This window comes from Leptonotus elevatus, chromosome 14, assembly GCF_054856555.1.
Source record: "Leptonotus elevatus isolate MCC_2025b chromosome 14, RoL_Lele_1.0, whole genome shotgun sequence".
NCBI lineage: Eukaryota > Metazoa > Chordata > Actinopteri > Syngnathiformes > Syngnathidae > Leptonotus > Leptonotus elevatus.
The window spans coordinates 13,605,343-13,618,960 of record NC_141252.1 but is presented as its reverse complement, the minus strand read 5'-3'; the positions used below and the strand labels follow the sequence as shown (position 1 = coordinate 13,618,960).

Here is a 13,618-nt window from a genome sequence, read left to right as displayed (position 1 = left end):
GTTTGGTCAATTAAAATTGCTGTACAGTAAACAGTAGTGTATTGTGCACCACAGCCCCACCGGTGTTTGAACGCTGTAATAACATTAGTCAACTCGAGCCAGCTGCAGGGTGGGAGTGAGGAGGGGAAGAATGAGGACGAGAAAACTCGAGTGCACCTCCTGGCTCGTCATCATCACCAGGCTGAGTTGGGCTTGTCGTGCCTTCCAACTTGGCTTGGGATTTCAACATGTGAACGGACTTTGCAGAAGGAGAATCCACCTAGAATGCCAGCTTTTAAGAAGGTAACCCCCTCCCCTCCCTCCTTATTAGTAATATTTGTGTACACATTGTAAAATATTATGTGCATGAGGTTTATTGCAAACTATATTAGATGCACAAAGAGAATTTGAAATAGGCTATATATACTGTATGCATGTTGTGTTTAGAGATAGTGGCACAGTTCAATTGCCCTCTTCCCTTAATTATTCATGATTTAATTGTAAGAGCAGCATTTTGTACAAAAACGGAGGTGTTTTGTTTAAAATTGCATGCACATGAATTAGCATCCCTCAGCTTTCTGAATATACAGTACAGTACATCGTGGGATAGGACGTGTGGATGATGAGCAACTAAGGCTGAAAGAAGCCTGCTGAGTACAAGGTTAACTTCTTTAACAAGGAACCCAATATTTTTCATGCACACTGTAGTGTGCTGTGGGTGGATATGCTTCAATAACTGCCAAGTCCGTGCCAGGGCTGAAAAGAGTGTCACAAAAAAGAGAGACAGAGTTAGAGAGAGACACAGAGAGACAGAGAGAGACAGAGAGAGTGAGACAGAGAGAGAGAGACAGAGAGACAGAGAGAGTGAGACAGAGAGAGACAGAGAGAGAGAGAGAGAGAGAGAGAGAGAGAGAGAGAGAGAGAAACAGAGAGAGAGAAACAGAGAGAGAGAGAGAGAGAGAGAGAGAGAGAGAGAGAGACGAGGTGTGTCAGAAAGGTTCCAGGACGGGTGTCATAAAAGATCGGATCACCATGTCCACCCCCTCAAGGCGGAGCTCGGTCGGTAGAGTAGAGAGGTTGCTCCAGCATGGTGATGTTCTTCTCGACAAGGAACTGTCAGATGCTCAGGGGCCTTGTAAGGAGACAAATTGCCTTGGTAAAGCAGCCCTGATTTGTCTTCCCATAACCCTTGCCTTTTCTCACGCACTGAACCAAGCAAACGCCGCAAGATGATTTTGTCGACAAGCTGGTTGATCATCTGGCAAATTCAATCAATTTTTAATATTAACACAAAATCATTCCAAAAAGCTTTTACGTTACATAAAAGGATCAGGAAAACTAACACTAATGTTCAAAGAACAGAAGACAAAAATAGGGCACTGACTCCCTCTTACTGCGCTAAGTAAGCACTCTGGAAGTGACAGTGTTTCAACAATGCACACACACACACACAGACACACACGTACGCCTCATCAACCCATGCTCTCGCAAAGATGTCAATACAAGGTTTGTGAGGACCTTGCCTGCTTGACAGTGACAAGATAAGGCTCTCAGAATGTGTTTCAAGATGCAAAGCAAAGCTGGAAGTTCTCATGTATGCGAGTGGTGATGCCATTTTGATCTACTCCTGAAACATTTAGCAAGCTCTTGTCTCAGCCTTTCTAACCTGCACAAATGTGTTTTTGCTGTTACACCACATGCCATAGTATATTATAGTCCTTTGTCATATTAATCGGTTCTTTTAACTTAAGAATGAAGTCAACCAAAAAGTGTTCTATGCGGCCCCACTAGTCTAAACACAGTATACTGATTAATGTTGGTTAACAGCAAAATCTGTTTATATATTTTGTCCACCTTCAGATGTACAGCATTTGCTTGAAAAAAATAAAAAATTAAATAACCCCTTATGGCCAGTCACTGCTTTGGTGCCTCAGGTTTCATTCAGGTAGTTTGTAAGGCTACAAATTGGGCATACTATGGCCATTTTCAGCCACGGAATTGCACTCAAGTAGCTTTGAATGACTCAAGAAAATGGTCATTTGTCAAGCAATGGTCTATTTATATAGCACTTGAGATTACCCTCCGTCTGAACAAACTGTCAATATGTCTAGTTTCGTTTACGTTTCTTCCATTTAAGACTATTTTCCACTTTATGAAACTAATTAATCATTTGTATATCTCTCACAATCACCTGACCTAACCCTAAGTGTACACTTGAGATAATCTGCCATCATTAAAACCAAATGAAGGGCTATTTGGGAATATAAATTTATCCCAAAATAGTCTTTATATTATAGGCCTGTAAGCGGTTTCTGCATCCACTCCATCGCTCCAGGGATTCAACGAGCTCTGTAGTTATCTGCTTCCAACTTTTGGAGAAAACACAGGTTGTCTTAATGTTAAAAAATAAATCAAGTCACACTATAGTCTCTTAAAAAAAAAGGGGGGGGGAGATCTTTGCAGCAAGTGTGCCGGTCATGATACTTTGTCTTGCCTTATGTGGACTAATGTAAACTTATGTTCATTCTCCGCTATGTTTGAAACTGATTTGACATTAAGTGTATTGAGCATTGTAGCTAGGGGTGTGAATTGCCTAGTACCTGCCGATTGAATTCGTATCACGATTCATAGGTCATGATTCGATTCGATACCGATTAATCCCGATATGAATCTATAAATTGATTATTGCGATTTTTTTAAAACTCTAATTTAGAAAATACTAATCAGTAAACTTGTACATGTACACTGCAAGACTTGTATGAAAATGTATTTATTTACCTGAAAATTCAAATTGCAGTCTGTTTCACGTTTGAACAGCACTGAAATAAAATATTAAGGATTAATGTTCCATTAATATAACATTCTTTCATGCTTAATGTGTGAATCCTAACCCTAAGTAAGATGTTTTGTTGAATATTCCCATAAAAAATTGATGTTTAAAAATCGATCCGGCCTCATATCAAATCGATTTGAAAATTGTGCGCTGTAATATCGCGATATGTTGCCGAAACTATTTTTTCTAACCCCTAATTGTAGCATTACTAAAATAAAATAATACAGAGATTTCAGTGACCGGGATGAGACTTTTAGATCAACTCCAATACAAGTTGGGTCATGTGAGTCGAAAAATAAAAAGTTCAAACATCTATTCTATTGCAATCAATCTACACTATTCCTGATGCTAATGTTTTGCTAACAGTATTGTCTCTGTCACTATATATATTTAACAAGGCGGTTGTTATTAAGTAAGAATATGAGAATATGAAACTATAGGCATCCAATCTAAGGGAAAGGACATGATGGAACATTTTATTTGAAACTTGTGAGTCAATTTCAAAGGGCACAACTTTAAATGTATTTAAGGACCTTTTTTTCTCGATGTTTTGCAAAATGTATCATGCTTAACTCATTCACTGCCATTGACGACTATAGACGTAAAAAATTCATGTGAACTATTTCTATTAGTTTATCAAATTTTCATTTAATTATATTTTTTATGAAAACCTATATATTTTTATTGTACATTAATAACAGATATAAAATTATCATGCGATTAACTTCGATTAAACGGCCCTTATTTTTAAATTAGGCCTGTCAGGCGATATATTTTTTTAAAATTGTAATTAATCACATGACTTCACTGATTAATCACAAATTTTATATCTGCTTTAAATTTACAATACATTTTTTTTCTAGGTTTTTATACTCAAGATAGCAAAAGTGGATTTAAAAAAAACCTAATAGAAATAGTTAAAATGAACTTTTGACGTCTATAGCCGCCAATGGCATTGAATGAGTTAAGTAAAACTAGTTGGTTATAATCAACAATCAGTTCGTTGTGATACAAGCAGTTTAGACATGAGCATGTGTGTGCTTCACGTAAAATGAACCTATATGTGATTCAAAATGTAACATCTTTTCAAATTGATGATTACTGTGAGGAAACTAATTGCATTTCAGAGCCCCTAAATATAAATGTCCCAGTTACGCGTCGCTGGGATCGTCCATGTGTGTTTTGTAATTGTGCTTGTCATCAATCCTCCCCGCTTGAACAGACAAAACACTGACGCCTGAAGCACTGATGTATGTAAAATTAGATGGCTTGTCTGTAATCCTTTTAACAAGGCAAGCGACAGCTCTGTGTGTCTGAGACGTAGATGAGGCGCTGACAGTTTGTTCTCTTCACTCCTCCAATATTGTACATAGCTGCCAACCAGCATCTATTGGAATTGCTTTAGTCACCACAAACCAACTCCTGCATCCCTGCGGCTGCAAGGCTATTCAACAGTAGCCATCACTTGTTTCACACTTGACTACTGAAGCGAAATTTGTAGCTCGAGTTGACCTATGAAACGTCATGGTGGCAATCTTTATGCTGTTGTAATTATAAGATAGAAAGATGTTCTCTTGATGTATTACATTAGTGTTGAATGAATGAGCTGTGCTGCCATCCAGAAATTGGAGGTTTAGTTTAAAAGGATGTTTTCAGTTATATAATATTTCTATAATTATTGACAATAATATGTTCTATGCAGCCCCACTAGTCTAAATATGGTATTCTGATTAATATTACGTTATTGAAATACGAGTAAAGCAGCAAAATACAGCAGTTTTTTTTCAATATTAGAAGGCGGCCATTTTCTCACTTGCTGTCGAGTGAAAATGACATCACAGTTGCTCAGGTGTCCGGTAACAACCAATCACAGCTCAGCTTCAGAAAACAGGTGAGCTGTGATTGGTCGTTGCCTGAGCCATGAGCAACTGTGATGTCATCTTTAGTCAACAGCAAGTGGCAAAATGGCCGCCCCATGAGATGGATTAAAAACAGCTGGATTTTGCTTCTTAACTCATATTTCACAAATGTAATATTAATCTGTTATGTTTAGACTAGTGATGTCACATATAACATAGTATTGTCAAGAAATGTTTAAGGTTGAATGTCATATGAACCGATCCCATTGATCATGCATTATGGTTCAAATTAGTGGTGCTCCGATTGATCGTCCACCGGTCGTGATCAGTACGTTCCTCGCAAGTTTCACTTTGCAATAAATAAATAAAATGGTGATGCACAGAGGGCTATACCGGCTATACTGTACTGTGTTCATCTCCAATTCTTCAGTTTAATCTTCTCCTTCTCTTGAGAGATACCTTTGTACGCTGCTTTGCTTAATTAAAGGGGACCCTTATCAGATCTTGTCTTGTTCACTCTCAGCTAGCAGTAAAGTTTATTAGATTTATATTAGAGGAATGTTCGCACTAAAATTACAAGAGTCGGATGGGCATGTCGATATTGCGAAATTAATCTTTACAACAATGGATCTGTCAGTCAGTGGCGAGAAGAGAAGGAAACTGATAGCACCTGCTGAGTCACGTTGTTTCTTCTCAGGTCGGGAATCCTTTTAAACACTATTATTGATATTTGGTGACAAGCACATCCTCAAACAATACAGTTAACATTGAAGGTAATTTCAGTCTTTTACTTTATTATCCCAAACTACGTTGCTACTTTTTAAGAAGGATGGGGTTTCAAAGAAACATCCTCAGGGGACCAGATTATTATCAGCTAATATGGTATTTTATATCAATTAGAATTTTATATTTCCCAAGAGAATAGATGTTCAGCTTTCATTATTGATTAGAATGTGATGTGGAACTTCTGGAAAGTGAGCAGTTCAATAATTGGCTCTTGCACAGTATAATATTGGCTGTTTCAACTTCCTGGTTCTGCAAGGATGGTTGAAGTGATACATATACCTCAGTCTGCGCAGGTCGGGGTGGTCTCTGTGGTGGCATCCTCTGTGGTCATGGACTGAAACTTGCAAACCGGAAACAAGACTTTGGTGGTCAGATGCTTAGATCTTCTTAAAAGATAACATTAGAGTCACAAATGAGAAACTGCTGTGTTTCTAAATTGCGTTGTTGTAAACTTGAACATTTTCTACGATCTTTCTCTTCTTGGCATTGCTAATACTGACTACTTTTGTTTTTACGTTTCTTCACAGGTGTTGCCAGGCATTCTTCAGAAGCATTGCTGTATGTTCTCAAACAAGAATACAGGTAAGATTGATTAACTTGGTAAAAACAGCAGGCAACAGAAGGTAAAGGGCTGTTTTCAAAGTAGCCATCTCCAACTTAAGTAAATATTGCGTTCTATGAGTCCCAACTAAATGTGCAACTTCGACTGACAGGCGACCTTCGGTTGAAGTAATAGATTCCATGGCTCTATGGGCAATTATAACTTTTAATTTGTAAAATAACAGTGACTAAGTCGCTCCGGGTCACGTCCACTTCCATTCAACAATCATTTCCTTCCGCCATCCGTCGTAGGGCAGTCACGTGATCACGTGACGTTGGTGCAAATGGTCAATACTTAAATATAAAACATACATTGTTTTAAAAACATTGCAAGTGCTAATGCTAAGGCCAATGTAAAATACCATTGACATACTAACGGGATATTAGCATTGACTTCCAGCTGTGATTGACACACAAATTCCATAGGAGCACATACACATAGGTAATATAACAATATTCTAAGGCCCCGTCCAGACGGAAGCAAAGCCGGCTTTGTTCCTCAAACAAATTTCGTACACACAGAAAAAGACTTGCGTGTGTCCAAAAGAAGACGCTGAGTATGTTTAACGGCTGTAATGTATACGCCAACTCTGGAGTGGCGCTGTAGCGCAGCTACAGGGAGTTAACGGAAAGCGTAGAAGAAGAATCACTTTTTTCCCCCCAACTTTATTGCAATCTACAGAACAAACATGGCTTTGCGTGTATCAAAACAACATGAAAAAGACAAACACAAGAGAAGTGACAATGGCGGGTGATTCAAGTACAACACCGCTTGTTGAACGTGGGAATAAAGAAGCAAATTATTTTGCAGTCACGCGAGAATTACAGCATACGTCATCAATCTGCGACAATGCGTCGTCATCGAGCTGCGACCATTACGTCATCACTGGAGGAGTATCATGCGTATGGTGTCCAGACGGAAGCGTACGGGGCGCGTTTTGAAATCTTTCCACTCTGGAGCCCGGTTTCAAAAGTGATCGGTTTCAAGCTCCGAAACCGCGCTGTCATGTGGACGAACGGCTTAAACAGTAAGAAACTTGTGAGGATACATTGAAACTGGCTTTCGTGTGGACGGGGCAGTGGTTCTCAACCGCGGTCCTCAAGTACCACTATCCAGCCTGTTTTCCATATCTCCCACAGCCAACACAGGTGTTTCAAATGATCAGCTCATCAGCAAGCTCTGCATGAAGCCTGATAACGATCCTCAGCTGTGTTGGCTGTAGGAGACATGGAAAACAGGCTGGATAGGGGTACTCGAGGACCGGGGCTGAGAACCAGTGTTCTAAAGCATATATTTTTCATAATCTATATTCATAATTGCTGATAAAAGTTAAGAAAAAGGAGATATACTCAGGTACCTAACAGCAGTCCTCATTAGAATATACTTGTCGACTGCAGTGTAATTGCACGCAGCTCTTCTGTCCTGCAAACAAAACCTTTCTATGTCTGCTGAGATGCAACACAATTTGCATTGGTTTGTTTATTATTAGAATTTTGGCATTATCATCACAGCAACATCTGCCCCTGCAAAAAAATGTTTTCCTGCTGTCTTTGTGGATATGAATGAATTTCTAAACTGATGTCTACTACCTCGGAGCAATAGTGCATGCACGTAACATTTTCTGACGTAAAGGGTGCAGTAACCTTGCTCAGGGAGCCTTGGAAACTTCGAATTGAGGTTTTAAAGCATAAAAACGCTTCATGTAATTGTCCTACCGTGTGAAAGGTTGACTTTAACTTTGTATTAAATAAGGGCAATCTTGCACTTGAGTAATCCTCAGATACAAAGAATATACGACTGTCATTTTTCCAGATTGTAAACACGGTTCGAGGAATAATTCCTGGGTTTGCGAAAAGATGGTGAATAGGGAGCATCTAGTGTTGAGTCAGACTTGGGTCCTCAATAAATGACATGCGTTGGAAAATGTAAGAAATAACTGAAGGGCAGTAAATTATATGACCACAAAAAAGGAAGAAGAAGAAGAAGAGGACGCAAGATCAGAGGAGACTTGAAATGTCATTACTGCAAAAAGATTGGTTTTGCAGCTGGCTTATTTGATTAACTCTCTACATTAAGGGTGCGCACAGGCTATTTAATTGAATAAAGGGCGCCCTCTCCTGGGCTGTTTTTGAGCACCTATACAAATACAAAGCTGCATTGCTTTCCATCTCTAATTCTCATCTGATTGTCATATTCATAAGCTTGTGCAAAGAAACTGTGGTGATTAGTCTTATCATCATCATACATTCTCTTTTATCAGTGTATCCCTCCACTTGTAATATACAAGCCTCCTCTGCTCTGGTGAGTACTTAGCATTTCTATGCAGACAATTTAGGATATTCCTATTTATAGACATTAATTACCGCATTAGTATTTCATTATTCTCTTGCCATTTGTCCATGCTGAATATCTGTCATTGTCCTGGACTATTTAGCATTTTCTTACATATTAAAGGTGTAAGTACTTTATTTAACAGTGTTTTATAATGTTCCTCCAATTTAGGGGATGTGTGTGTATGAGATATAGTAAACTTCCATGATGATTGTAGAGCAGGGGTGCTCAAGTTCGGTCCTCGAGAGCCCCTATCCAGCCTGTTTCCCATGTTTCCCTCCTGCAGCTGAGCTGAATCTAATGATCAGCTAATCAGCAAGCTTTGCAGAAGCCTGATAACGATCCTGGTCATGAATCAGGTGTGTTAGTGGAGAGAAACATGGAAAACAGGCTGGATAGGGGCTCTCGAGGACTGAACTTGAGCACCTCTGTTGTAGAGCATTTGGATTCACGTGAAATTTCTAGATAAAACTCATGTCAAATAGACACGTAACCCCCCCCCCCCCCCCGAACACCTACAACTCCATATTGCATCAGTCCAATGTTTCCTCTCCCAGCCTTTGTCTCTGAGGCTATCCTTATCGATGCTTTGCATGTTCTGTCTGCATTATTTCATCCCACTCAGTAAATTCCACTGACACAAGATTGAATCAGCAGCCTCTCTATTACCTGCTGTAATTAATGGTCACATTTATGCCTCCGTGTGTTCAACCTGCTTTTGTGTGCACACATACACTGTGCTCACTTTAGATGGCTACTGTCCATTCATGCAGTCCTATTGTAGTCTAGTTTTAGGATTTCTTCTAGGTAGGGATGTTCAATTGCGCTTTTGTTGTTGTTGTTCAGACCAATACCAGTAGTACGAGGACTCAACTCTTGAGTAGTCACCGACACTGATAGCAAGCACTGATACCACTCGTACTTGTACATAATTTTTTTTAAAAAAATGCAATGACAGATAATTTTAAACAAAGATTTATATATCCCAATATAGCATTTTTTCTTAAACTTGCATGAAATTAATGGCAATTTTCAGTGACATTTCCCCTCTTTTTTTTTTTATTTTTTATTTTTAACATATACTTAGAGAAATGGCATCTTAATGGGCATCGGTCCAACATGTACAGTAGGCCTTTATTGCCTTTTTATTTAGTCATAAAATAGCCACAAGAGGGTGGTCAATACTGGTATCAGTAGTCTCCACTAGTACCACAACCTTAAAATAAGGCTGGTATCGGCACCCATTCCGAGACCTGGTACCGGTATTCGTCCATCCCCACGTTTGGGTATGCCAGCACAATCCATCCAATACATAAGCTCTATCACAATTTCTTCATTTACAAACTAAATAATTAATAATGCTCAGTTTTGACTGACACTGTCAATGAGTATTATTTAACATTTTTCATTACGGTTGTTATTCGGGAGGGACATTTGACTAAATGTCCTTGATGTCTAAAATTCTTAAAAAACTGTTAATCATTGAATTACTATTTGTAAACCTTAGATTGACATCATTGTCTGTCTTTCAGCAATTTAAATTTTCCCAATCTTTGTGCAAGAGTACTGGAAAAAAGAAAAAACAAACGTTTATTTTCGAGATATTATGTGTCCGTAGTTTGATATTTTCATTATTTTAGCAACAGGAAAAATAAACAGAGCAAAATGGAGGAAATTATTACAAATGTCCACTACTGCTGATTTTTTTTTTTACTCCAATACCATGCTACAGTTACTGTAAAATATCTCAGACAATGTTTTGATGTATTGTCAAGGGACTTCCATAAAAAATGACAATCAAAGCCCCATGCACGCCTTCACACTTGGTATCATTGAAAATCCCTAAATGTCATCTTCATTCAGTTGTATGGACTGGGCGGGAGATAATCATGTTTACAAACGTCCTTCACGGAGTACACATTTGAACCACTGGTAGCATTTATTTTGGGCTCCCATTAATACAGGCGAATCTAATTTAATAGCCGGTTAATGAGACTCAAGAATACGAGCCTCACTTCTTTCCACTGCAGTTCAACAAAAGACATACCACAATACGCACAATACAATTAAAGTATAAACTCAAGTATCACCACACGATGTGAAAAAAGGAGTCAGACTAAGGGACTGAAGCTATTCGATTTAAATTGAGCAGAATTGTAGTCGATTGTGTGGCATGTGTTTGTGTGTGTGAGTTGGTGGCCCTCACAGCTCCTTAACTCCACTGAATTCTCAAGTGCGATGGTTGATAATGAGTGTTGCACTATCTCTCCTGCTCAGGCCTTGTGCCCTGCACTCTTTACCCCACCCACTCCCTTGAGAGCCCTCAAGTGCAATCAAAGCAGATCCATTGAACTGTTACAAGCAAGCGCAGCTTTGCAACGCGCCTCTATCTTGCTGTGAATGATCTGCTGCACAAACCACACCACATTTGGCTTTTGCTCTCGGTGCAGGCAATTAACACGCACGCTCTGTCGGATCATATCATGCCCATTGAGTGGAAAGTCAACAGATTCTTCCCAAAAGAAGAAAGCTACAACCACCCTAATGCACCGGGATAGTTGCCTTCAAGACTGTCGGCAATTTGTCCTGCTATCGATTCGGACAAAGAAAAGGATCCAACTCGAGCAGCTAAACAGCTATGTGCAGTTAAAATGGCGCCATAGTGTTCAGTTGATGTGCTCTGCAGTGTTACCTGCCCAGGAAAGTAAAAATGTGAGTGTAATTCTTCTTGTATGTCCCAGAGGGACTCTTGTCAGTGAAATACGCAATGCCTGGCGGGGTGACACCTGCTGTGTGTGGTTTGTTTGCCTCGCTTGTCACAGACAAAATGAGTGATCTTGGGATGAAGCCTTGATTTACCGTAGTCACTCTCTAGCTTCATTCATGATAAATGGAGGTTGAAGGGAATTAAGAGAAAATCGGTAGACAATAAATTCTGTAAAGTAAATTTGACTCTATTTGGAGAAGGGCAAAATAGACTCCGTTTTAGAGTAGTATTTACACTTAGAAGAGAGTAAAATAAAGAATTTGAAAAATAATAATAAAAGTCACTCAAACAGTAAGAGGGGCATAGCTCAGGTGGAAGTGTGGCAGTCTCCCAAGGTGAAGGTCGTGAGTTCGTTCCTCAACCCTTGAAGGACTTTTTCTTTTTTCAATTCTTTATTTTACTCTCTTCCAAGTGTAAATTTTACTCTAAAACGGAGTCTATTTAATCCCGCTCTAAATAGAGTCAAATTTACTTTATAAAATGTATTGTGTAGATTTGTGATTCTTTCTGTCCTTTCTGTATCATTAACTTGTTTTACTTACAGTTCAATGGTACGCTCATCAATTCACAGTGCTTATACTGCTTATACTGTACATCACGTGCCAGTGGTTCATTTTGATCTTATGTTGAAAGAGCGATGAGTGCCATCTAGACGTATAGAACTATACTACTTTAATGGTGCACTGATGCTGATTGATTTGGAGAAGAGTGCAGGATTGAGATACAGAAAACACAGGGAATGGTAGATGAAGCAGTTTAATAAGAACTATATATTTTTTAATATTTCATTTTAAATGTGAATCAATGAAGTGATCCTAATAAAACAGTTTATTTGAATCCATGGAATACAAAAAGTAGTTATTGCAATAAACGTTTTGGGCCAGGCAATGAGGACTTGCTTGAATCTAGGTCTTACTTTAAACCCTGCAATCAATGGGGGGAAAAAATAACAAAAGGAAATTGGAACTATCTTTTTGAGTGATGCTCATCTGCTCCAGAACTACCTACCAACTTGCTGCAGTGTTTGTAATCAGCATAAGGAAATACTGTAAGAAATAAGAGCCTTTTGTGTCCCGAGTCCCAATTTGTCTTTAAGTCCCAACCAAAAGACAGGAGACAAACTATAGCCATTGTGACTGTCACTACTCTAACACAGAGTCATTAATGACTGTAGATAAGTTCAGCATTAGCACTGCAAATTACAAAGTGGAACAGAATGGTACTATAGTAGAAAGACAATTTGCCAATTGAATTGACAAAGCAGTGTCATTACATTGAGATGTCATCACATTGGAACCAGACTTTCTCTCTGTGGAACTAAATAGGCAGCCAGAAAAGTCCGCTGCCAGCTCTCAAAAAATAAAACTGAACATTTCAGTGCCTGTGATTGTGTTTGCACGGCCATATATGAGGACAACAAGTACAAGGAGGCCACACCCCCAAAAAACAAAAACAATTATGTTCTTACATTGCTGTCTGTGAGATTCAGCACCGCTCAAAAATACTTTGTTGAGCTGCATTGCTATTTACCAAAATATCAGGGGGTTCAAAACAGCTTTTATGCCATTTGTTCACTCACCAGACTTCAGGACAGCCAACGTGGCTTCATGTTCTACTCGGTGATTGTAGAAATGTGAGTGTGAAAGCTTGTCTTTCCTTATATGCTGTAGCTGGGATAGGCTCCAACTAACCCGTGACCCCAAAAAAGATACAATAAGCAGTATAGGAAATGAAATGGATCCTTTGTTTTGTTTCTTTGTATTCAAATACTGTTGGATAAAATCAGATTAAATCATCTTTTATCATTATTTTTTTTATATATGTTGGAACCGTGCTTCAAGTTACAGGCTGTCACAATTAACATTTGCTTTCAATCCAAAAACACAAAATGCAAACTCTGCTTTTGTTCCCCTCTTTGGTTTCCATACTAGTACTAGTAATCACTGTAAGAAGAAGATTTACCTAAAGCCTAATTTTCTTGGCATTAGAATACTGTGATAGATGTCTTGTTTGTGGCAGCCTTGGGATTTATAACCAGAGCAGACAGCCAAACACATAATTGTAATTCATATGAAATGGTTCATTGGTCTTTACGATGTCAAAGAAGGAAAATCCATAAGTTTATTTTTATGGCACGATCTTTGCCGAGCAAAATTGCTGCAGTGCGCTGTAGCTTATTGACATGTCGCTCCGGAAGCCATAACACCAGATCATCAGAGAAAATGATCCTCACTTTTGCAGCCAACTGCCTATCAGGATGCTAAATCTGCACTCAATCTATACTTGTAGCCCTTACTATCGCAAAAAAACCAATTCTTGTTAACTGGAAAAATAAACAAACTTTGAATATCGACCAATGGTCTAACCTCCTCATAAATCATATTTTAATGGAAAAAATATCTGCCTCAAATAAAAACCAAATGTCAAAATTTAAAGAAACATGGTCTACGTATATAGAATTT

General features: G+C 38.7%; 1 protein-coding gene across 1 annotated transcript in view; it reads left to right on the top strand.

Annotated features, from left to right (window-relative positions):
• Positions 1-222: 222 nt before the first annotated feature.
• LOC147163075 (uncharacterized) overlaps positions 223-13,618 on the top strand; it is a 138,218-nt gene continuing 124,822 nt past the window's right edge. The window contains exons 1-2 of the mRNA XM_086094305.1: positions 223-282; positions 5,985-6,039. Coding sequence (XP_085950431.1) covers positions 265-282; positions 5,985-6,039 — 73 coding nt within the window. The 5' untranslated portion in view covers positions 223-264. The remainder of the gene's footprint in view (positions 283-5,984; positions 6,040-13,618) is intronic.